The sequence below is a fragment of the Mixophyes fleayi genome, chromosome 6, assembly GCF_038048845.1.
Source record: "Mixophyes fleayi isolate aMixFle1 chromosome 6, aMixFle1.hap1, whole genome shotgun sequence".
Taxonomy (NCBI): Eukaryota; Metazoa; Chordata; class Amphibia; order Anura; family Limnodynastidae; genus Mixophyes; species Mixophyes fleayi.
The window spans coordinates 204,444,411-204,467,458 of NC_134407.1; the positions used below are offsets into that span (position 1 = coordinate 204,444,411).

Below are 23,048 nucleotides of genomic sequence, written 5' to 3' on the forward strand. Positions count from 1 at the left end.
AACTATAATGGGAATGTGTACCCCTATACAGCATCATATAAGGATGATGAGGGTTGCTCATGTTATCCTCACCGCCATATGACTGAAAGATGCCATGCATAGGCATGGGTATGGCTGTGACAGCACAAATATTGGGGGTGCTAAAGTACCAACATTGCTGGATCCTATGACTGAGGATACAAAACATATTTATATATAGCGGAGGTGAATTACAAAAGAGGAGGGGGCCTAGCACAACAAATTGCATCATTTTGGATCCACCCCCTGCTACAAAATGATGTGACCATGCAGTTTGCATCCAATCGCGTCATCGCATCCAGCTGGATGTGGGTGAATGACTTGCTCTGCCGGGATTCCATGAAATCTAAATGGAATGCAGGAGTCTGCTGGACATTCCAGAAGAGTGGGCAAGTATTCTATAATATAGATCAAGAAACTCTGTGGTGACTTTTAATAGGCTCTTTATCTATCGAGTAAAACAATGTCCACATATTAGTTAAACCTAATACATTTTAATTTGACTGCACCTTATTTATGGCACACCGCGGTTTTGCGTCACGCACATCCGCCGAGAGCACACCAAGGCGCACACCTGCGCCCCGCTCTCTGCAAACTAGAGGCGCGCCTAAGTGTGCGACAAGACAGAAACAAGTGGCACACTGTGCAAAAGTGTAAAAGTCACATCAAAGTCCAACCTCCCACCAGTTATTACCACCCCTTTACTGAGTAAAGCATTTTTGGTTCTAAACTAGAGTTCAGCTTTGTTATTAGTAGATGACCTTTACAGTCTTTATAGCTGACTTTATGCCCTGATAGCTGATTGGCTGTGCGGTACACACCGGGACAGCTATAGGCCACTTGTTCCCATGCAACCAGAGACAGTTCGCGTATTGGATCGTTTCTTCACATTGCAAGAGTGTTGATTGGCTGTTCGGGTGCACGGTGACCTGGCTCGCCTCCGCTGATTGGCTGTCCGGGTGCACGGTGACCTGGCTCGCCTGCGCTGATTGGCTGCTGCAGACACACATGGTCCGGTGACCCGCAGGCCGTGTCTATGGGGTTGTCAGGCCTGCTGCGGCGGCGCCTGTGCTGGGCTCCCATCATCTCCAACATGGAGGCTCGGGGCTTCAGCTCCCGCAAGAGGAAGCTGCCCAAGGAGCCCATGCGGCACATCAAGATCCGGGCGCAGCAGGGTGCGGCCGGCCGCAGCTCTCCGTACAATATCTACGTGCAGGTGGTGGCCGCCGGGAGCAGGGACTCCGGGGCCGCGTTCTACGTCTTCTCCGAGTACAACAGGTGACAGCTCCGCCCACCCCGGTGCAGCATGTGCCCGACTGGGCTGTAGGGATGGGGCCGAGCATTAGTGACAGCCAACCAGTGTGTACTGTGCACATGGGGAGAGATATGAGACCACTGCTAATGTCAGTAGTCATTAGTGACAGCCAACCAGTGTGTACTGTGTACATGGAGAGATATATGAGACCACTGCTAATGTCTGTAGTGTAGTCATTAGTGACAGCCAACCAGTGTGTACTGTGCACATGGGGAGAGATATGAGACCACTGCTAATGTCAGTAGTCATTAGTGACAGCCAACCAGTGTGTACTGTGCACATGGGGAGAGATATATGAGACCACTGCTAATGTCTGTAGTCATTAGTGACAGCCAACCAGTGTGTACTGTGTACATGGGGAGAGACCACTACTAATGTCTGTGGTCATTAGTGACAGCTAAACAGTATGTACTGTGTACATGGGGAGAGATATGAGACCACTACTAATGTCTGTAGTCATTAGTGACAGCCAACCAGTGTGTACTGTGTACATGGAGAGATATATGAGACCACTACTAATGTCTGTGGTCATTAGTGACAGCCAACCAGTATGTACTGTGTACATGGGGAGAGACCACTACTAATGTCTGTGGTCATTAGTGACAGCCAACTAGTATGTACTGTGTACATGGGGAGAGACCACTACTAATGTCTGTGGTCATTAGTGACAGCCAACCAGTATGTACTGTGTACATGGGGAGAGACCACTACTAATGTCTGTGGTCATTAGTGACAGCTAAACAGTATGTACTGTGTACATGGGGAGAGATATGAGACCACTACTAATGTCTGTGGTCATTAGTGACAGCCAACCATTATGTACTGTGCACATGGGGAGATATATGAGACCACTACTAATGTCTGTAGTCATTAGTGACAGCCAACCAGTGTGTACTGTGCACATGGGGAGAGACCACTGCTAATATCTGTAGTCATTAGTGACAGCCAACTAGTATGTACTGTGTACATGGGGAAATATAGGAGACCACTGCTAATGTCTGTAATCTTCAGTGGGAAATGAAAACATATATATATATATATATATATATCTATATATCTATCACACAAAAATAAGCCTGTAAAGTGCAAGCCAGTACTCAAGAGTGAAGCAACCATAATGCATTAACTTAATATGGACTGTTGATTCCTATACAGTAGCCCATTTCGGTATAAGGGTCAGGCAGAGCCGTAACTTAAGCATACTTACCTACTTTCTTCAGCTCCCTTCCGGGAGCCAGCCAGTGGAGGGGGGCGTGAAGGGGCGGGGTGGCCGAAATCGCGTCATTTCGGCCCCGCCCCCTGTGACGTCATGACGCAAATTGCGTCATTTGACAGCGGGGGCGGGGCCAAACGCCGCGATTCACCGGGAATCGCGGCGTTTGGGATCTAATTCTGCCCACTTCACTAGGAAGTGGGGCACTTCCTAGTGAAGTGGGCAGAATTCGGGAGATTGCCACACTCGCCCGGGAGTCCGGGAGACTCTCACAAAATGCGGGAGTCTCCCGGACATTCCGGGAGAGTTGGCAAGTATGAACTTAAGTGTTTAGCACCTGGGGAAAGAAGCAAAACTGCTAATGGCATCAGATTTGCTGTTAGCCTACAGTGACAGTTGGGGCTGGGAGCAAAAAAGCCAACGTTATGAAAAAAAATAAAAAAAATTATAGAATGCATAAAAATCTTTCTTAGGGTCCCCCAGCTTCCCGAGGCTCCCTGGACTGTAGCCCAGAAAGCCCATTGAGTTAATCTGGCTCTGTCCATAGCTATGGTGGGGGTAAATGTTTATATAGAGGAGTCTTCATTTACGTTTTACCCCTTTTTTGTTTTTCTTAGGTGGCTGATGTTTCTGTGTGTTGTGGCCATTATTGTACCTTTACTTCTTTTATTTTTTTCCCTCAAGGTATCTGTTTAATTGTAGTGAAGGGGTACAAAGACTAATGACCGAGCACAAGTAAGACATTTACACTTTTAATGTAACACTTTTGCTGAACAGAGATGTCGTTCTGTGTCACTATCTGTATGTTCACAATTATAGGCTGAAGTTGACACATCTGGATAACGTGTTTGTGACACGAATGAATTGGGAAAATGTTGGAGGTTTATCAGGTTGGTAAACAAGTTTGTATTTTCTCCCTTTGTGTGCACGGGTTTTTTTTGGGTGCTCTGGTTTCCTCCCACAGCCCAGACATAGTGGTTGATTAACTGATTTTTTTTCTAGTTTGTGTCTGTGGTAGGAAAATTAGATTGTAAGCTTCACTGGCTCAGGGACTGATGTCCTCTGTACAGTTTGGTGGAATATTTTGACACTAAATAAATGAGGGATAATTAAATTATTTGAGTCCTGACTTCCTTCAGGCTAATAACACACTAGCAGCTGTGTACTTGTGTCAAGAAGAATAAAAATGTGAATGTGTATTGGTTTGTTTATTTCTTTTGCTGCTTTTATCTTGAACATAACACAGTGTGTTTTGGTAAACAGGAAGTTGTAAAGGAATTGTTTTGGCTTCTCCCTCTAAACATATCTGATTTCAAAGATCATTATTATACCCTGTAACCTTGGACATCTGTTATAAAAATGCCTTTATATTTTACTAGCTTCACTTTTAATTATTACATGAGTATTTTCAGACGTGTGTATATAAATTCAGATTCTTTGGATCAGACCCTTTATTAAAGCTTACATCATTTCTGTTCTATTATTGGAATCCCTTTCTCTACATGATGGTGCTGCAGTTGCCATCTCTATAGCATTTATCCTTCTGACATTGCAGCCTTGTTGCAGCAGCTACAAATCGGGACGTATAACCAGGTGAGACCTAGATACCGTGCAAGGGTTTTGCTGAAACACTGTGAACCTGCACACAAGGTGTCTTAATCTACTGTAGAGAAACAGGAATTGAACACCACTTTTTCCTAACATCCGTTACAGGACATTATATTTTTCATATTATCTGACGTAGTCTGATGTAAATGGCATTATGGTAAATATTGTTGCGTTGATCTGGTGTTTGTTTTGTAGGTTTGCTTCTGACTTTAAGAGACGTGGGGCTTCCTAACTGCGTGGTATCTGGACCCCCTCAGCTGGTAAATCGTCCGCTAAGTGACGCGTTCTGCATTTTATTTTCAGTCATTGAGCTTGTAGACTGCAATCCAGTACATTAGGATCTAACTCATTTACAGACAAAAGTGTTTCAATCAACACATATAAAGATAGATAAAGTGTACCTGTCCCCTACAGACGGTGGGGGGCAGACTTTTTGTGGGCTAGGTACCTCATGAATATTAGGCAGCACCCTGGTGATGTCATAGATCAGTGTTGGCTAACCTGTGACACTCCAGGTGTTGTGAAACTACAAGTCCCGGCATACTCTTCCAGCAATAAGCTGTTATATATTGGCAAAGCATGCTGGGACTTGTAGTTTCACAACACCTGGATTGTCACAGGTTAGCCAACACCGTCATAGATCCTAGTTCAGCCCTCAAAAATGGCTGCTTCCTCTGTGTGCAGATGATGTGTCCATTTTAAAGTAATTGAATGTTACAGTGCTTAATTTACTTTCTGTGTTTTTATATTGCCTAATGTTCTTTTAATTTTGGTGTGAGAGTAAATAGCCAGCAGATAGCTGAAAGGTATGCTGGGACTTGTAGTTTCACAAATACCTGGAGAGCCATAGCTTGGCCAGGCCTGAGCTAGTGTAATGTTTGGGTCATTTGATTGCATTATAATGTGCCTTTCCAAGGCCACACAGTCCTGTGTGAGTATACAATGTATATCATTTTCTTTCATGAATACTTTCTCTTTCATGCTCTTCCTGTCAGCGGCCTCATTAGCATGCTGACCCTCCATAGAACAGTGCATTGAGGCATGTCCATATTAACAGCCAATCAAGCTCTAGTCACAAAGTTCACTCGCCATTCCTTGCATCTAACGTAGTCCCTCTACCAATCACTGGAATGCTCTCTGCTTCCTTTACTCGATACTCATGTGTAGTGAGCGTACAAAGTAGAGAGCTTGCAGCTGATTGGTGGAGGGACTTTCTTTGATATAGTGGAATTGGAAGCGCTGTTTATGCAATTAACAGGACAGCATGACCTGCTCAAAGCGCCTGCAGCTGTAAGTGGAGGAAAGAGAGGGAGTGTAACATGGTAAATTACAAATATGCTTTTATAGAACAAATGATTAGTATGATGTGCATTTGATGGAATAAATAGCTAAATTCAGTATACAAAATAATTTGTGGTGAAATATTAGTATACATCACAAACTACTAGAGTAGATTCACTGGCTCTTTAATTCTATATCCCTTTCTCCACTCCCTCTGTTACTATATACTTCACTGGCACTTTGCTTCCACTTTAGCAGTTTGTGTAGAACCACGTAACCCACTCTCTCCACACATTCCATAATCAACCTTCTGCACTCAAACATCTACACTTCTTGGGCTGCCCTCACTGAAGTGACTGGCATTCTACTCACAGCTAAGTCCTATGGTCACTTCTTCAGTCATCCTTCATCTCGTCAGCTTTCAGTACAATCAACCACACACTATTGTTGCACACCTTTGGCCCTTGCAGCACTGTGTATACCTTAGTCACAACCTACATTTCTAGTCACTTGTTCAGTGTGCCTACTTCTGGCACATCCCTCTCTGCAATACCTCCCGTCTTCTTGGCCATCTGCTATACTCTTTAAATCTCCTGCTGTTCTGTCGCTTCCTCCTTCAAAACACTGCCAGAATACGCCCCTTTCTCACTCTGGATGTTACCAGAATCCTTACATGTTTATTTCCCTTCAGCTATCGATTCCTGCTACAATTCATCCTACACACCACGGGAAGACTGATCTCTTATAAATCCACAGCCACTGCACCTATCCAGTTTCAGGCTAATCAACCTGCCAAATACCTCACCATGACCTCCCTCCTCATACATCTGTACCAGTCACAAGATGCTCTTTACATCTGCCTGTAACCTGCACCTCGCTTGCTCTCTAACCACTTCCTCTCTAACAATCACCTCCTCATGTGCTCCTCCAATACTTCTCCTGTGCTGCTCCTACCCTACCTGAGCAGATTCTCCACAACCTTCACTTGTTTTCTCAAACCCACCTCTTTGCTACCTCTACTAATCCCTCTGAGTGCACTGCCAGCTATGGTGCCAGTTTCCACCGAGTGTTACCAACTCCTATTGTATGGGCATTGCCCCTTATTTCTAGAATGTAAGCTTTTATGAGCAGTGCCCCCTCTACCCTCAGTTATGCGCTTTCATCATCAGCTGCCTATGGACTTATGTTTGGTTTTGTGTGGTTTAAGTAGATTGTCCAGTGCAATGAAAGGTATTTGGCAAGTGTAGAAAATGGCCCTTGTTACTGTAACTTCAGAGAGAGGAATGAAACATAATTATATTATATTCCTACAGCAAATTGAGGTAAATCTTAATTTTACAGCTGTAATTACACCAATGTAGTTTCATACAGAGATGTCTGTATTCAGTAAGATTCTCCTGAATATTTCAACAAAGTAGCTGCAAAGCTGAGATGCTTTCTATTTTTTTTTTTTTTTTTTTTTTTATCTTCCACAGGAAAAATTTATTCAGGCCATCAAAAACTTTTGTGGTCCCATGGAGGACTTAAAAATTGGTAAGACCCAGGTAAATTTGTGTTTATTTGAGATACAATGGGGGTTAGATCCAGTTTATCCATGCTAGTGTGTCTGTACTAGGGAACAAACCTTCTAGGTCCTATCTAGATGTCGTAGATAAGTCAGATAAGCAAAAGGTTTCTGGTGTTGTCTGGCACCTGCTGAAGATGCAGCTCCGCACTAAGTACTACCATCCATATCTGGTGGGAATGCATCAATATTTCCCCATTGTGGCATAACGTCTTGCAATCCTTTGACATACTAGGTGCTGGAAGGCCCAGGTTTTGGTTCCTCAATCTAATCAACACGTCCATTTCTAGCCTTCAGAAACAAACAGTATTAGAACATTTAACTAATGCCAGGAAGGTGTTTCTTTAGACACCGGTCAGTGTTTCTCCCCTGTCCCCCAACCATAAGACTGGTTCTCCAGAATCGACCATTATAGGAATATGGAGGAAATCACACTGGCAGCAGGTGATCTGTATGTGGAATTAATTTGGTCAAACTGGTTGCAATATAAATAGTCCACTTAATACAAGTCCTGTCTTCATTTATTGGTGGAGTCATCTAAGGAATGTACATCATCCTAGTTCCAAGGCTACTCCCTTGGTGGGGAGTTGACATAGGCTAGTCCAGCGTCAGGGTAACCCGACAAACCACCCAAGAGTGAGAATTTAGAAGTAACTACAGTTTTTATGTATATATAATTTATTAAGGAAGAAAGTGAGACTGATCTCCCATTTATATATTTCTAAATCAAGGAAATGCCTCCATTTCCCATGGATTGATATTTTCCTCTAAGCCTTATTGGATAATGTTACTGCCAACTTTGTGGGGATATCTTTAAAAAACGTATAAAATAAAGACAGTAGAAAATTTAGGGTGTAGTGTTGAACATTGTCCTATTGTACTACAGATGTGCGGGGTTACACTGATCCTACTTACAGCGATGAGACAATGACTGTCAGCCATGTGCCGATCTTCAGTAAGTGAGCATATTCTCAATCTCTAGTTCACTCTCCCTTTGTGTTTAACCGTTTTTAAGAAGTCATTGCCATAGTAATTCCATGACAGCTGGGGAGATGTAAACAATAACCGTTTAATTCAAAGTTCGAACACTAAATGAACTGTGATTTATTTATTGAGACAATGTGGTTTGAATATCTATTTGAAAAAAAAAAAAGTATATTTTGACATTTTATGGTGCCCATTTCATCACATAAGGTGCTGTCATGGTAGCTACCACTTTGAAGTGACACTACAACCTAGGTAAATATTTTCTTAAGAAGTTCTCCCTCAGTTGGCCTTTATAATGGCTCTCTTTGACATGGCTATGATAGATTGAAGAACTCTGTAGGATTACCATGATATTAATCAAAGTATCAAGACATTACATGCATATTTGGTCATAATCTTGTAATTGCTCCTAGTGATCCCTCTTTTCCTTCTCCTCCATTTTGTTGTAGGCTCCACTGCTAGAACGCCAAACAGAGACGCTTCCTGTGTGATATCCTATGTCTGCAAGGTGGGAGTTCACCTCTGTCTGTGCAGTATAGACAAGTACCAAAACATTATAAATAGATAATTCATGCGCCTTGTAGTGTCTCAGATTTGATCCATCTGAACCTGTGCTTCATATTCTGAGGTCCTTTAAATGATGGGTGAAATTGGAGGTAAAAAATTCTCCTCACTAGACCATTGTGTTGCCTTTGTTTCACATGTCAGGACAGCCATATAAAACCTGTATTCACTAAATAAGGAGTGATTCCATGTGTCACTTAATAATGCCAGTGATCTTTCTAGAGTTTTGCATAGATACTATAAGGAGGGGCACCGGATGATTTGTAGGGTCTTCTGTAGACGCACGTTATAAGAGATGGTGCAGAGGATCTCGGTGTGGTCACTTGGATGATTGGAAATTATGTCTCTGACACTAAGAATTTTTTCTCTCCTCTTCCTTTTTCAGATTCATGATCGGAAAGGGAGTTTCTTGGTGCTCAAAGCAAAGGAAATTGGACTTCCAGTGTATGTGTATATGTATATATTTTAAAAGGTTCATTCAGTCTGATATTTTATCAGTTATGTTACCAAAAGAACATGTTTAAAAGTGATTTGGTTATGGTAAAACTATTTTTCTTTTGTATACTTTTATATTAAGATTAACTTGTCACCTTTGCTTAAATGCATTTTCTATATAGTGCCTTGTGTGTCAAGTAAGGGTGAAAGAAAAACCACTGAAATAGCCCAACCTGTATGTAAATTGGATTTGACCATAAGTATGTGTGACATCCGTTCTGCACATACAGTTGTTCTCCAAAGACCTCTGCATTGATGTAGGGCTGTTTCAGAAGTGCTGACAGGCTTTTTTTAAGGGGCGGAGTTCTCCGAGTTGAGTTTATCCAGTTATTTGAGGAAGTCCATAACTGAAAATTATGTATAAAACACATTAATGGACTTACCTCGGTTTCCTTTTATGCAGAGGGACCCCTAAGATTGGACAGATGGTAACAGATCTTAAGGCTGGGAAAAGCATCGTCTACGAAGGGAAAGAGGTATAAAGTTGAGCTATGGTTTGCAACGTCATTTTAATGTTATATCTGTGGTTGGTTTGTTTTGTTCTCACCATAAAGACTGAGCAGTGTGTGTACTTATATATTTCCAATGTTTGAGACTATGAATACGTTTTTGCTTTTTCCCCCGAGTTAAACATGTATAGTTATTTCCGCATTCTTTTTCTCCCAGGTGTTCCCATCTGATGTCCTGGGTCCGGATGAGCCTGGCCCGACGTTTATCGTGGTGGAATGTCCTAGTGAGGACTTCATAACGCCCATCGCAGAGAATGAAACCTTCAAAAGGTATGATCAGGAAGTGTGGGGGCAAAATATATAATCTGATATTGTGGTCTTCAGCCTCCAGATGTGTCCTTATTCCTTTCCACACCTCATCTACTCATTTACCTTACACACAGCCCAGTTTGCTGTTGCTGCAGTTATACTTTATTTCCATTACTGTATCTTATAAAATATTTCTCAGTTGATTCCTCCTATGCTGCCTTCACATACATACCAAGGTCCAAATACAAGTAGGAGAGAAGTTCCTCACTCTATATCATATGGAGAAAGAGGAAGACGCACAACCCCTATATATACTACGTGGGATGTTTAGGATCTACGGATGGGAGTTGTCCAAAAGTGGACAACCCATTTCAGCCGCCTTTACTTGGCACAAAGTTGAATTGAAAAGTTTCATAAATATTGGGTACATCTTGTGCAGTAAGGACATAGTAATGTTTGTAGTTGACGTGTTTCCCATCTGTGGATCACATGGTTTCTCCTGTTTGGTGGGGAAGAATTTGACTGGTCTTCGATGAGGTTGAGGTTAGGGCTCTGTGAAGACCTGTGGAATGATTTGGAACACTGATTGTGAGCCAGACCTGACCTCACTAATGTTCTTGTGGCTGAATCCTTGCAGCTATGTTCCAAAATGTGATTGAATTCCTTCCCAGAAGATCGGAGACTGTTATAGTAGCATATGTTGAACAAACTTCTATGGATATACTGTTCACGCGTACACGTACTTTTGGCCACGTGTGTGTAATATATTAGTCTGTAAAAGTCGGTAAAATAATGATTTACTGCAGAAAGGCTTATTTTGATGATTTTATTGTAAAGCTGCTCTACACTCTGTAACAAATGTAATGATGTGGGTGGGCCAGTGGTTCGCATTGCTGCCTAAGGCATTATCTGTGTGGAGTTGCTGCCCAAGGCATTATCTGTGTGGAGTTGCTACGTTCTCCCCATGTTTGCATGGGTTTTCTCCCACAGTCCGTTAACATACTAATAGGTAAATTGAGTTGCCACAAAATGGACCATAGTGTTTGTGTGGTGAGGAATTTAGAATGTAAGTTCCAATAGGGAACTAATGTTGAATGATTCAATATTCACTTGGAAGTGCTGCGTAATATGATGGCTTTGGACAAGAAAACTATATTAATTGGTTAGTTCATTTATTTTATTTTTTTGGGACAATTGCAGGTATCAAGGAACAAAGCCAGAAAGTTCAGCTGCTCTAGTAATACATATGACTCCTGAACACATTCTTAACCACAGTAGCTACAAGGAGTGGATGGAAAGGTGAGTGACTGTTGCAAAGAGACATTGAAATCCTGAACATGTAACACTATGGCTATACCACAAGAGGGCAGCAGTCAGCTTTAAATAATATATAGATTTATTGTATAGATATAATTTTCTTCCCCCCCATGAATCTATTTCAACACCATTCACATACCCCACCAGATATATATTCTAAAGTTCATTCACTTGTGTGGGGGGGGGGGGGGGGTTTATATTGGGGGATGAGCGGAGGAACAGCAGGAGTTTGGACACTAGATAAGAACAATATGATGCCCTCTCCTGCAGGCTGTACCTCTCCCTAGGCATATCACCAACCTGTGACCTGTTTCAGCTTAGTGTCCTTAAGAGGTGCGTTTAGGCCACCCCTTGAAACCTGTAGCCATTTTATTTTCAGCACCTAGGAAGCCCTTCTTTACTTTGAATTTCCCTTGTACTCCGCTGGTTGTGACTGAGATGGTCCCACTTTGCCATCTTGGTCTCTCCAATATTTTAGGGCGTATGACTGGCACACACCAGCGGCGGCTATCTGGTGGTGATGATGGTTTGAGTATTAAAGTAGAACTTTACAAGGGGAATTATTTGAACCTCTTTGTGTCCCTTCAAGGTAAGAAGGGTAAATCTGGACTAGTGGGGAGGGGGAAAGATCTTAGTTTCATAACCTCACTTTTCCCAACACGAATCCTGGACCAGAGAAGAGGTGTCTGATATTGGAATCACATCCGCTTCCTCCTGGTTCAGTGTGATCTCTTAGCTGTGCCAACTGTATCATACACAAAGCAGAACTCATGTGTCCAGTAATAGCATTTATTCCACGCAAAACTTTCAACCATGTCCCTTCTAGATGCCGTCTGTAAGTGATGAAAATGTATTTGGTTTGAGTACGGATACACTGTAATCAGTATACATTGATTTATTTATTTTTGTTTGTTTGATCAAACACCTAATAGAACATTATCGGGCTTTCGTAGTTCCACTCATACTGACCCCAGGAGTAGCTTAGCGTTATTATAGCTTTTTATCTCCTTAACATGCAGGTTTGGCCCAGGAACCGAGCACCTGCTTCTGAATGAAAACACTTCCACTGTCCATAACCTGAGAAGCTACAAGACTCAAACCCAACTGCACCTTATTCATCCCAACATCTTTCCACAGCTCCCCAATCTCCGTAAGAAGGTAACCGAGTGCTGGGGGATGCTGTGATTCATAGTGTAACAAGTTGCCTTAGCCTGCTCTGTTACTAATGACCTTTTCATGTCTTCTGGTTTCTACAAAGGCGGAGGTGTCTGATGTTCTCGGGGTGAGAGCAGAATGTCTTCTCAAGTACCACCTGAGACCTAAACTGGAGTGGCACAGGTGAGTGGACAGGTCTCCTTACTAAGACACGGTGATCTGTCTGTACCACGATGCAGGGGCCATATTGGTTCAATAAACATGACCCATTATATGGTGTGTATTGGTACGGATTCCCAATACAAGAAGAGTCACAAACTCATGATATTATTTCCACCTATGTCTTTTATAAGCTTGGCTGTATACAGAATAAGCAGTCACTGGAAGGGTTTGGGTGGGGGTTTAAGATTGGGTGTAGGTTGTTAAGTCCGTCATGTCATGACTCAACGTTTAATGTTTCAGAGACTCCGTTACAGATAACAGTTCCTCGGAGTTTGTGAAGGAAGCCTTTCTGCTCCCAGGTTTTGAAGAAGCGCTGAAGGAATGCAAGGTGCTGTTGGAATCGGATAGCACAGTGTCCAATGGTAATTACGTGTGAATGTCACCTGTCGCTTACACGCGGTTGAGGCAGCTATTTGTGGGCTGAAGTACTATTAAGTATGTATACGGTTTGTAGGAACCAGTATCTCATGACTATAAATCGAGGCCTCCTGAATATTAGGCACTGCCTTAGTGTTATTGATCAGCCCACAAGGTGGAGGCCTACACTGTGACCAGTCAACATTAATTCACTTCTTGGACTTATGTTCTTCATAGAGAAACTGAGCAGCATTTATATTTTTATCTTCCAGATTTATGATTTTATCACCTCTTTAATGCTGTTGACCACAATATAGACGGGCATGTTGTGAGTTGACAGTAATTCATGATTATGCAGCCGATCACTTCAGTAGGGATCAGTTACCTCGCTGAGACTATAGTGAGCTGTGTGTAGACTATTTTCATGGATATCTAGAGCCTGAGTTGAAGTCAACTGCTTCTTATTGAGTACAAAATGGCTGCCTCCACTGTGTGTAATTGGGTGTATTTTAATTTTCAATCCTTTTTATAAAGGCACAGGGGAAATTGTGATGATTATTAGCGTCTGTTCTTAAACAACCACGAACGTGCCCCATGTGTAGAGTACGATAGAGCGCACAGGGAATTGTCATAGAAACTAATGTGAAGGATTTATTTCCTCTTCCTATAGAGGGTGACGCAGAGTATCCTGAGGTTGTGTTTCTAGGAACGGGCTCAGCGATACCCATGAAGACCCGGAACGTCAGCTCTACTCTGGTGCATGTCAGGTGAGTGTAGACTCTGTCACTTACAGCTTCAAGCTGCAGTCACCGCCTGAGTGTAAAACGTTACTGGAAATCACAGTAGAGCTTGTTCTGACCATTGTCCATTTAGTTTGTATAAATATGTACTGGGGGGCGCCGCTCTGTGGGCGTGATATGGACTGGGGGGGCGCCGCTGTGTGATATGGACTGGGGGGGCGCCGCTGTGTGATATGGACTGGGGGGGGGGCGCCGCTGTGTGATATGGACTGGGGGGGGGGGGCGCCGCTGTGTGATATGGACTGGGGGGGGGGCGCCGCTGTGTGATATGGACTGGGGGGGGGGCGCCGCTGTGTGATATGGACTGGGGGGGGGGCGCCGCTGTGTGATATGGACTGGGGGGGGCGCCGCTGTGTGATATGGACTGGGGGGGGGCGCCGCTGTGTGGGCGTGATATGACTGATTATTTGTTGATCCCATCACTATTACTATAAGCATGATAAAATAAGAAATAATTAAATGTTGGGGTGTATTTATCTAGCACATCTGGACACACAGGTGTATAATACTTGTTAAGTTCTGTACCTTTGTTTTGCAGTCCCTCCCAGTCATTGTTGCTGGACTGTGGTGAGGGGACCTTTGGCCAACTACATCGGCACTATGGAGAACATGTGGATGACGTTCTTGATCAGCTGTCAGCCGTGTTCATTTCCCACATACATGCTGATCACCACACTGTAAGTCTGGTATTGTCCTATGTCCCCTTATCTGTATGATGCATATTCTAATGCTTTATTTTTGTTACATGTAGTAATATGCTGTCTGTTCCTGTGCAGGGCCTCATCCGCATACTGTTGGAAAGAGAGAGGGCACTGGTAAGTATATAGTGGTAACTTCTCTGACCACAAAGTCCTCCAGAACTTTGTTTAATCCTTCTGTGTGTCTTATGTCAGATCTCGCTTGGAAAGCCTTTCAGTCCTTTGCTAGTTATCGGACCCACAATTTTGATGACCTGGTTAAATCAATACAATGACCACTGCCAAGAGATTCTTCACAATATCAGGTAAGCTGCTCTCCACCTCCAAACAGTGCACAGTGTCTGTGGTTAGGGTCTGAATATTCCATAATCACATCTGCATGAAATAGTATATTTAAAGGAAAATCTACATTTACAGTCAGTTACTGATCTATCTCTATATAAGTAACTGGAGTGCAGAAATTCAGGGCATGTCATAGGGCACATCTTGATTTTTAGGTTTCCATGTCTCTTAAGACTACCTGGTAGCTGAGTAACTTGGATGTGAGACATTGACACGGGCAGATTGTGGTGTTGGAGGCACCTTCCATACAATTTGAGCTACATAAACCTATATTTATAAGTCCCACTGTTATGAATCCCAGAGTATTCACGAAGAGCAACAGAAGTGTAAAGCAAAGTGTCTTTATTCAGGTAAATACACAAACAAAGATTACTCGGATCCACTGATAAGAACAGGTTCCTAAGTACACTGTATAGTAAAAATGGCAGGAACAGGTATAAGTTTTACCCCAGTCCAGAAGGCACAAGGCTCTCCAGGAAAGCAGACAGAGTCCAGGGATAAGGCAGTGATCAGACAAACAAATCCAAATATCCAGGCAGAGATCAAGCAAATTAGCGAGGTCCAGAAGTCTGTCCAAAAGGTCAGGGCAACAGGCAAAACAGCGTGGTCCAAGGTACAGGCAAATGATTCGGGGTCTCAGGCAAGGTCCAAGGTACAGGCAGGGGTCATACACAGAAGTTCAGTCCAGCAGGTATATACCAAATAGCACAGGAGCAGGTTAGCAGCAGCCAGGAACAAATGGATGAACTGCACAGAGCACAGCTAGAGGCAGGTACTTAAAGCAGTGCAACAGGTGCAGTTCTAATCAGGCATAATGCAAGGAGATTAACTCCTTCAGGCACGTAGGAGAGTTCAGGAACAGAACAGCAGCACCGCTGGTGGTAAGAGGCACTGCTGCTAGGTACAAACAGACAGAATTGTAACACCCAAAAAACACTGCAGCGCTGGAGAGTAGATATAACAAATTGTACATGAGCACAGAACAGGACATACAAGGTTCAGATATGGAATAAGATAATGGTGCGCTCACAGGCAGGGCACGATCTAGTAATTCTGTTCCTTGGTACGTAAGTGTAGTGAGAGTTGTGGCATTTTGTTCCAGCTTTATTCCGTCGAGAATTTTGATGGAAGACTCAAAGGTTGACTCTCCCAAGGTTAAAGATCTCATCGCTTCCCTTCTGAAGACCTACCAACTGGAAAAGGTAATTCATTAACCTGTATGCCTGGATAGTGCCATCAGTACACTATTTATACTTGTCCAGAGATGACCAGATTCACACATGCTGTGTCTGGAAACCTATGTTAGCTTCCTACTCATCGGACAATTCTCCTTTTAGTTTCAGACGTGCTTTGTTAAACATTGTAAGAATGCTTTTGGTTGTGCGATTGTCCATCAGTCTGGCTGGAAGTTGGTGTTTTCGGGTGACACCATGCCTTGTGATGCACTCATCAAGATGGGTAAGTAGGGTTGATTTTGAAGGTGTGTGGTTTTGGTTTGGGTGGGTTGGGTCAGTCCGTTTCTTTTTGTTTGTTTGTTTTTTAAACAGATTCTAGGTTGTGTGTATTAATAAGATAAATGATGATGTATATATTTTGAGTGTAAATTAGAAGTAGGGATTCTAGTTTTCAGATTCAACTGAAAAAGCCTCTCTGAGCAAAGCCGTACCTTTCCTGGAGTGATTCTGCAAACAAGGAGCATCTTTGTTGCCTAGGGGCTCATCAGCTTCCAATCCTCTCAGTCTTGCACTTTCCCATGCAACAAAGTCCATATATGGCAGTGTAACTATACGTCTGAATATTGAACCACCATACGTATGTGGTTGGTCGTTCAGACGCAGTTTAAGAGAAATGACTTCAAATCAATTTAATTGACTTGACACAAGTTTATAGCGTGAGCATTGGTTAAAGTTTGTGTATACGGTGGTTTGCCATAACGCCACTTCTACTGCTCTCTTCATTGTAAGTACATTCACTTATATTCCCATTAATTTTCATACCAACACTTCAAATTTCCACTTCAACCACCGAGCTTAATAATAACTCTAACATTGTGGATAGGTCTTTATATTTTATAGAAATTATAATTGATACATTTACACCACTGTAATGTTTTGTTCCACATTTATAGACTGCTGTCCACCTATTAGAAAGAAATTAAAAGGCCCTTGAAGTAACAACTAAAATTGAATTGTGGTGTCTATTTTTCTTTCCCCAGATCTGTATCTGAGTCTTTGTTCCATTTTTAACAACCTCTAATTACCCTGTGAGGAGCATTCCCTGTATTTCCTATGTGGCTTGTACAAATTCCCCCGGCCATGACTAGTAGACAAACAAGGGTTCCTCACCAGGGAAATCACCATTAATATTTTAGCATCAAGCCCCCTACCTCTCTTGGCAAGCCCATCTGGAGAGATTTTAGACATTTTAAAATGAATATAGCTCCACACTGAGTCCTGTAGCCTTCAGTTCATGCTTTCTTCTTCTATAACAACCTGTAGCCATCAAATTACCAGAATGATTGCAGTGGCATACGGATGAATCTGCCAACTGTCTGAAAGCTGCCAGGTGATTGTTAGGGCAGTACTGCAAAGCGATTGGGAAGTTAGAGACTGGGAAATAGTGAGAGGTGCAGGGTCCTCCAACAGCACAGAGCAGTGATGTCGGGCTCTTGTCACACTGATGCAGGAAGATTGTGGTGAGAATTGTACCTAGATGAAGGAAGGTTCATTAAATCCAACTTGTTTTTAAGAGTGCTTATCTAGTTACTTGGATGGAATCGTATTATCACCTGTCTAATGTTACAGTTTTACAAACAAGAGTAAATACAATGTTCCTTTATACATGACATTAATGGATTACTATTATGGAGTATTTTATATTTACAGTGTTAGAAATGTGACGTCTTGTTTTATCAGGGAAAGATGCCACTCTGCTCATCCATGAAGCCACTCTGGAAGATGGTTTAGAGAAGGACGCAATTGAGAAAGCACACAGGTACCGACTAGTGACTTGTAGTAAACATTAGCTCACAATACAGGTTTTGGACGATCTTTTTAGAATATAAAAATAATTTAATTGAATTTTGTATAGTTACTTTTTATAATGGTCAATTAGATTGTAGAATTTATTTGCTTAATATAGGAAATATTTTGATGACCCAGAATACAATTTATAAGCTGTTTTGGCTTCTTTCTTTAATAGTACAATGTCACAAGCCATTGCCGTTGGAATGAGTATGAATGCAAAATTCACGATGCTGAATCATTTCAGCCAGAGATATTCCAAACTGCCCATTCTGGACAATGCTTTCAGCGACAAGGTCGGGATATCGTTTGATCACATGAGGGTGAGTTATGTCTTCTGTTGCCTCCTCTGTGTCTCGTGTTGCCCTGGACCCCCCAGGATCAGACTTATTTTCCTTTGAACCGTAGAACATGGACTGCAGAGACAATTCGGTCCATCTGGCCTGTCTCCTGAATGCCTCTTAAATCACTCACACATATACATGCAAGGCCGACCCATACGTGGGCCAAGCACAAGTATCCATTTCTAATGTGGTGCTCAGCAGATAGATCGATCCACACCTGTTCCCAATCTGATTTTTCAGATACACCCGTAGATGATCTGCTCCGTTTCGGTCACCACTATCTGCTAATATCTGAGTGTAACTGGCTTGAAGGATCATTTCAGTTTTGGGAGGGAATGAAGGCGAGATTTTAAAAAGTAAAATGTCACTTTACCTGCGGTCTGCCAGGTCCTGTGTTAGCGGTATCGGAGGACTTGCAGGTAAGTGACATTTTCTAATTTAACATATGTTGCCTAATTCCATCCAAGATTTATATTGTTTTAAGAAAATTTGTGGTGGAATTCTTCTTTTTAAAAGTTCCCATTCCTTGACAGAACTTGATGTATTAGTGTTCTGTGCAGCCGAGTGCATTTAATTGCTTTCGACCAGCTGTTTTCAGATTAAAATAACGTGACTACAATGCCCATGAATTGGGCTTGAACTGAGAAGCGGGCACAATCTTCTTGTTGGATCTATTGATTTGTTTTCAGCTAACTAAAGTTGGTACTGTATTTTACGCCTGCAAAAATGGACTTCTGTTTTGTACATTCTTTTCGGACTTGCTATTGGCTAGGTATATGTACATTTATAGTGGCATGAGTTAATAGTTATTTATTTCTGCATGTTTGTTTAAAATGACATTTCAAAATATTGTAGCCAATTATTCGCTGTCTTACCTCCTCTGCTAATTACACTTTCATAAGATTCGATGGAGCGACTTCAAAAGCATCCCCAAGCTGATGGGCCCCCTCAAATCTCTGTTTGCTGAAGATCTGGAAGAGCTGGAGGAACGGAGGGAGAGAAGGCAACTGCGTCAGCAGGTAACGGAGGTGCCGCAGGCGGACTCTAAAACTGCTCCAAGCATCAAGCGAGATCTGGAAGATGACGGCAAGGCCGAAAGTATCAAGCGGTTGAAAGCCAACTGACCGGCTACTATTTACTCGATGGTGCAGTGAATGGTCAGGCAGCTGGCAGGAGGTGGCTCCTGGCCAGAACTGTGAAGAGATCCCAAAGCCCGAGGGTCCTTAAAATGAGGCTAATGTGGAGAAGTCCTGTGTATGAATGGCAATACACATCCGACAGCTTTGAGTGCTTTGCTGTTCATCTTAAGCAACTGGTGCCAAAAACTATTTGTTTTAGGTAATTCCTAAAATGAATTCATCAATTTATTTAAAAAAAAAAAAAAATGAAAAGATGATTTCCTAAAATGGCTAAATCTTGTGCGTCTCTGAAAGTGATTTAAGAGCGCACATCTATATTTATTTTCACATTCATTATGACTAGCCCCCCTAAAAAAAAAAGTATTTATTTTTCTTTTAATGTTGTGTTAACTCTGTGAAGTCGGTTGTAAATTCAGATTACAAAGCTGACCTGGCTTTTGCCATCTCTTCCTTCCAGAATGCAGGGGGAAGGAATGGTTTTACAATAAGATTACTTATGGGGAGGGGGGGGGGGGGGGGGGGGGGGTTCTGCAAACCAGTTTCCCAAATAAGTAGCAATCACTGGTTTATTGTTCCAAAACACTTCATATACGTTATATGAAGGTCCTGAATCTAACAGCATGAGGCATCTTGCCCACCAGTAAACGCAATAAAGACTATAAATTGGTTACTGCTTTGCTTTTTTTGTTGTTGTTAATTAATGTGTGTGAAATAATTGCAAAATTATTTTTTTATTTACATTATATGTAATTCCTACGGGACTTCTGATAGTGTCCTTCTGTTTTCAAATGGTGTATTTCAAAAGCTAAAAGGGTGTTTCCCTTTAAATATACAATAATCCTTGTCAACATACTGCATAGCTGTCTTTATTTTTCTTCAATGAATTCACCTTCAAGCCAGGGCAACCCCTGAGAAACGGGACATCCAGCAACGATGATCAGCTTGGCAGGGAGCAGTATAGCAAGGATGAGCCAGCATTTCATGTCCTCTTTATTAAAATGATCTGAAGGTTTCCTGGGACAGACGCTGTTGCCTGGAATTTCGTAAAAATCGCTGCGCAAAAACTGTACAGAATCTATTACTTGTCAAATATTCAAACAATCCTTTGTCTCTGAAGACAAGAGGAGGTACAGCTCCACCACAGGAAACCGGTGGTGGAGCTGAACGACTATCTTAACCCGCTTCCAATGCCAAATATGGTTGGGTCACATATATTTGAGATGATACATCTGTGAATAGAATCCTAAGCAGATTAAATAACACCCATTCCCTGTTGTGTCCACCCCTCGCATAGTCCAGTTTCAATCCATCTGCTAGACACGTTTCTGGGAAGGTCACAAAAGCCCTCAGCGAGAGAGGCTGACCACTTCCTAGCTTGTGATTTAGATTTGATAATCTAAATTTGACAGCTATCCAGCAAATGTATTAATTTCTAAGAACCAAGATAAGCAAGGGCATAAATTTTGGGGATTTTTTTTTTTTACAAAAAAAGTACACTACAGATCTTTTTCATAATATGTAATATACTTTCTCTTGCTCCCCCACTAGGGGGCAGTGTGCCAGAAGTAATAAGTGCAGAAAGAAATTCATTCTGCTGTTTGTCTAGATGAGAGGTTTATGATATTGGGTAAGAAATAGTTACAGGTATGGCATATTAAGGCCCCTGTGTGTGAGCGGTGGAACCTGTCAATATAATAAACTGGCCTTGTGGATCTATATACGAAGAACCAATTGTGAGAAGATTGTCTGGCAGGGAATGTCTTCCAAATTTATTAAAACAGTACATCCTGAGTACTTGGGGGTAAGTGGAGAGTAGTGAGAACAAAGACAGGAGATTCCTGGCAATAGATGATGACAACATATATAGTTGTATAAAATGGACCACAGCAAACAAACGTATGAACGAACACATTAAGATGCGAACAATTGCAAGGGGTGTAACCTGTGTAATAGTGCATTCAGTGTCGTCACAATTTGATGAGCAGAAGTCTGCATAGTCTGGGCTTTTTTTTTTTGTTACAGCAATTGGAATAAGAATATTGTATTCTCTGTCCCTGCTCTAATCAGCCTGTGACTACACCCTGCTCTCTCTCCCTCTGTCAAATTGCGATGGATTGCTGTGGAGGCAGGTATTTATTATCTTGAAGTATCGCGAGAACCGAGCCACGAGATCCGACGACGTCACAATGACGCTCAGCCTCGATCTGGTCTTGAGAGCAATCGATATATATATATGTTTTATTTAAATTAACGGAATGATGAGTAGCAAGTATGACCACATGCGAGGCGTGAGGAAAGATTTAGCACAAATCCTCTTCCAGAAAAATAAATTTCTTGCAACTATTACAAAAACCATTAAGCAAGTTCAGCTCAAGTAATTTAGTTCAGTGGCATACTATTCTAACTAAGGTACAACCAGTTCCCTTCAACTAAAAATCAGCGAATAAACATTGAAATAAGAAGGCAGAATGCTATTTGTGGGCAGGGGATAACTAAAGCTGGAGCTATTTATCAACAAATGGTGAATCTAGTCCTCACATCAAAATGAGATGTTAAGAAACAACAGCATATAATATCTTATAAGTAGACTTTTTAATGCAATCCCTCAAAGGTGAAGTAGTACTGAAACGAGTATCGGAGGGTCGGAATGATGAACAGGTTCATGGAGGGTATAGACCAAAGAAGAAATGACCACAAGCCGCCTAGTAAAGGCAGGTAAACTGACTTAAAGATAGTGCGAGTAAAAAATAGTAGGCATGTGGACTATAAAGAACTCCCGTCAGCTACGGGACCAGCTCTGCTTCGGAGCAGCGGGTCTTGAGGTGTCCGTTGGAGATGAGGATGTTCGAGTGAGTCCAAGGATTGACAGAGACCTTGATCTGGTTTTTGATCCTGGAGACTGAATGACTGACATTCATATATGACTAAAAGATGGAACAGAAAGGCCGATTTCTTGCGGCTTTTATGAGCACAGCATTTTTGTTGTATAAGCAAGGTCCCTTCGTTTCTGGGTCTTGAAATATCTGAAGATCCGAACCATTAGTGAGGTTGAGTTCTGGCCAGCTGAGAGCAGTTGCTCCTTATATCTATAACAAGTTAACCCGTGCATGATACTCATGCATTCTAGTCAAATCAAGCTACTTAAGGTGTTAAAAAGGTTCTGGTCATGCATTTGGGCCTAGCCCAGGCCTCCTCAGGGGAAGAGCGTTACTTCCCGACGTAAGCACCCTTTTTTAACGTGGTTTTGTCCACATGTCACCACCTCGTCATTCTTCTCCATCACCTCATCCTTCATCTTCACCGCCACATCCTTCATCAAGCTACTTGTGTTAAAAACTTCCCACTGTCACCCCCGACAACCACCAACCACTTCCAACTGTCACTTCTCCTTCAAGAAATATATAGGTCAGTGTATAAAGTTACCGACCATTAATGATTAGAATGCCTCAATGTAACAGCCAGTTAAAATTACATTGCAGAAGTAGTCGGTGTGCTCTATATTTACACCAGCAGATGGCAGTGTTAAAACATCTTCAGAGTTATAACAGTCTGGAGGGGTGTATGATGTGTTTTTTTGGGGTGGAGTATGGGAGAATGGCGATGTAAAAACTGACATAGTTTAAAACAACGGGAGAATAACGATGGGTCCGACAATAATAAAATCACTACTTACCATATAACAGACATGAAGTTTTTCCAAAGCTTTAAATAATCGTCCAGTGTAAAATGCGAATGGGCTAAACAGCTACAGTAGCAAATTACGTCATTTACTATAGACACAGTGACAATGGTGTTTTTAAATCAGCAATACTCAGACTGCACGCCTGTATTCCATTATACATGATGTG

At 42.1% G+C, this 23,048-nt stretch overlaps 1 protein-coding gene across 2 annotated transcripts; it reads left to right on the forward strand.

Moving 5' to 3' along the window:
- Window positions 1-1,026: 1,026 nt before the first annotated feature.
- ELAC2 (elaC ribonuclease Z 2) lies at window positions 1,027-19,707 on the forward strand. Of its 2 annotated transcripts, XR_012677765.1 has the most exons (24): window positions 1,027-1,296; window positions 3,231-3,281; window positions 3,366-3,436; window positions 4,350-4,414; window positions 6,911-6,968; window positions 7,886-7,954; window positions 8,436-8,494; window positions 8,936-8,994; window positions 9,449-9,521; window positions 9,712-9,824; window positions 11,004-11,102; window positions 12,140-12,278; window positions 12,379-12,458; window positions 12,738-12,859; window positions 13,525-13,621; window positions 14,193-14,331; window positions 14,431-14,469; window positions 14,548-14,657; window positions 15,797-15,896; window positions 16,032-16,152; window positions 17,610-17,688; window positions 17,896-18,040; window positions 18,302-18,480; window positions 18,964-19,052. XR_012677765.1 is itself a non-coding variant. In XM_075178149.1 (23 exons), the coding sequence occupies exons 1-23, from the start codon at window positions 1,055-1,057 to the stop codon at window positions 19,183-19,185; spliced, it is 2,352 nt and encodes a 783-aa protein (XP_075034250.1). In that variant the 5' UTR covers window positions 1,028-1,054; the 3' UTR covers window positions 19,186-19,707. The 2 variants fall into 2 exon arrangements, 1 of the variants encoding a protein (XP_075034250.1); XM_075178149.1 differs by lacking the exon at window positions 18,302-18,480 and having other exon boundaries at window positions 1,028-1,296; window positions 18,964-19,707.
- The last annotated feature ends 3,341 nt before the right edge of the window (window positions 19,708-23,048 follow it).

What these genes read in the sequence shown, in the direction of transcription:
- ELAC2 (XM_075178149.1), top strand. Translation starts at nt 1,055, where the DNA reads ATGGGGTTGTCAGGCCTGCTGCGGCGGCGCCTGTGCTGGGCTCCCATC. An exon ending in GTCTTCTCCGAGTACAACAG is followed by an intron (nt 1,297 to 3,230) that starts GTGACAGCTCCG and finishes TTTTCCCTCAAG; the next exon opens with GTATCTGTTTAATTGTAGTG. An exon ending in TCCCCAATCTCCGTAAGAAG is followed by an intron (nt 12,279 to 12,378) that starts GTAACCGAGTGC and finishes GTTTCTACAAAG; the next exon opens with GCGGAGGTGTCTGATGTTCT.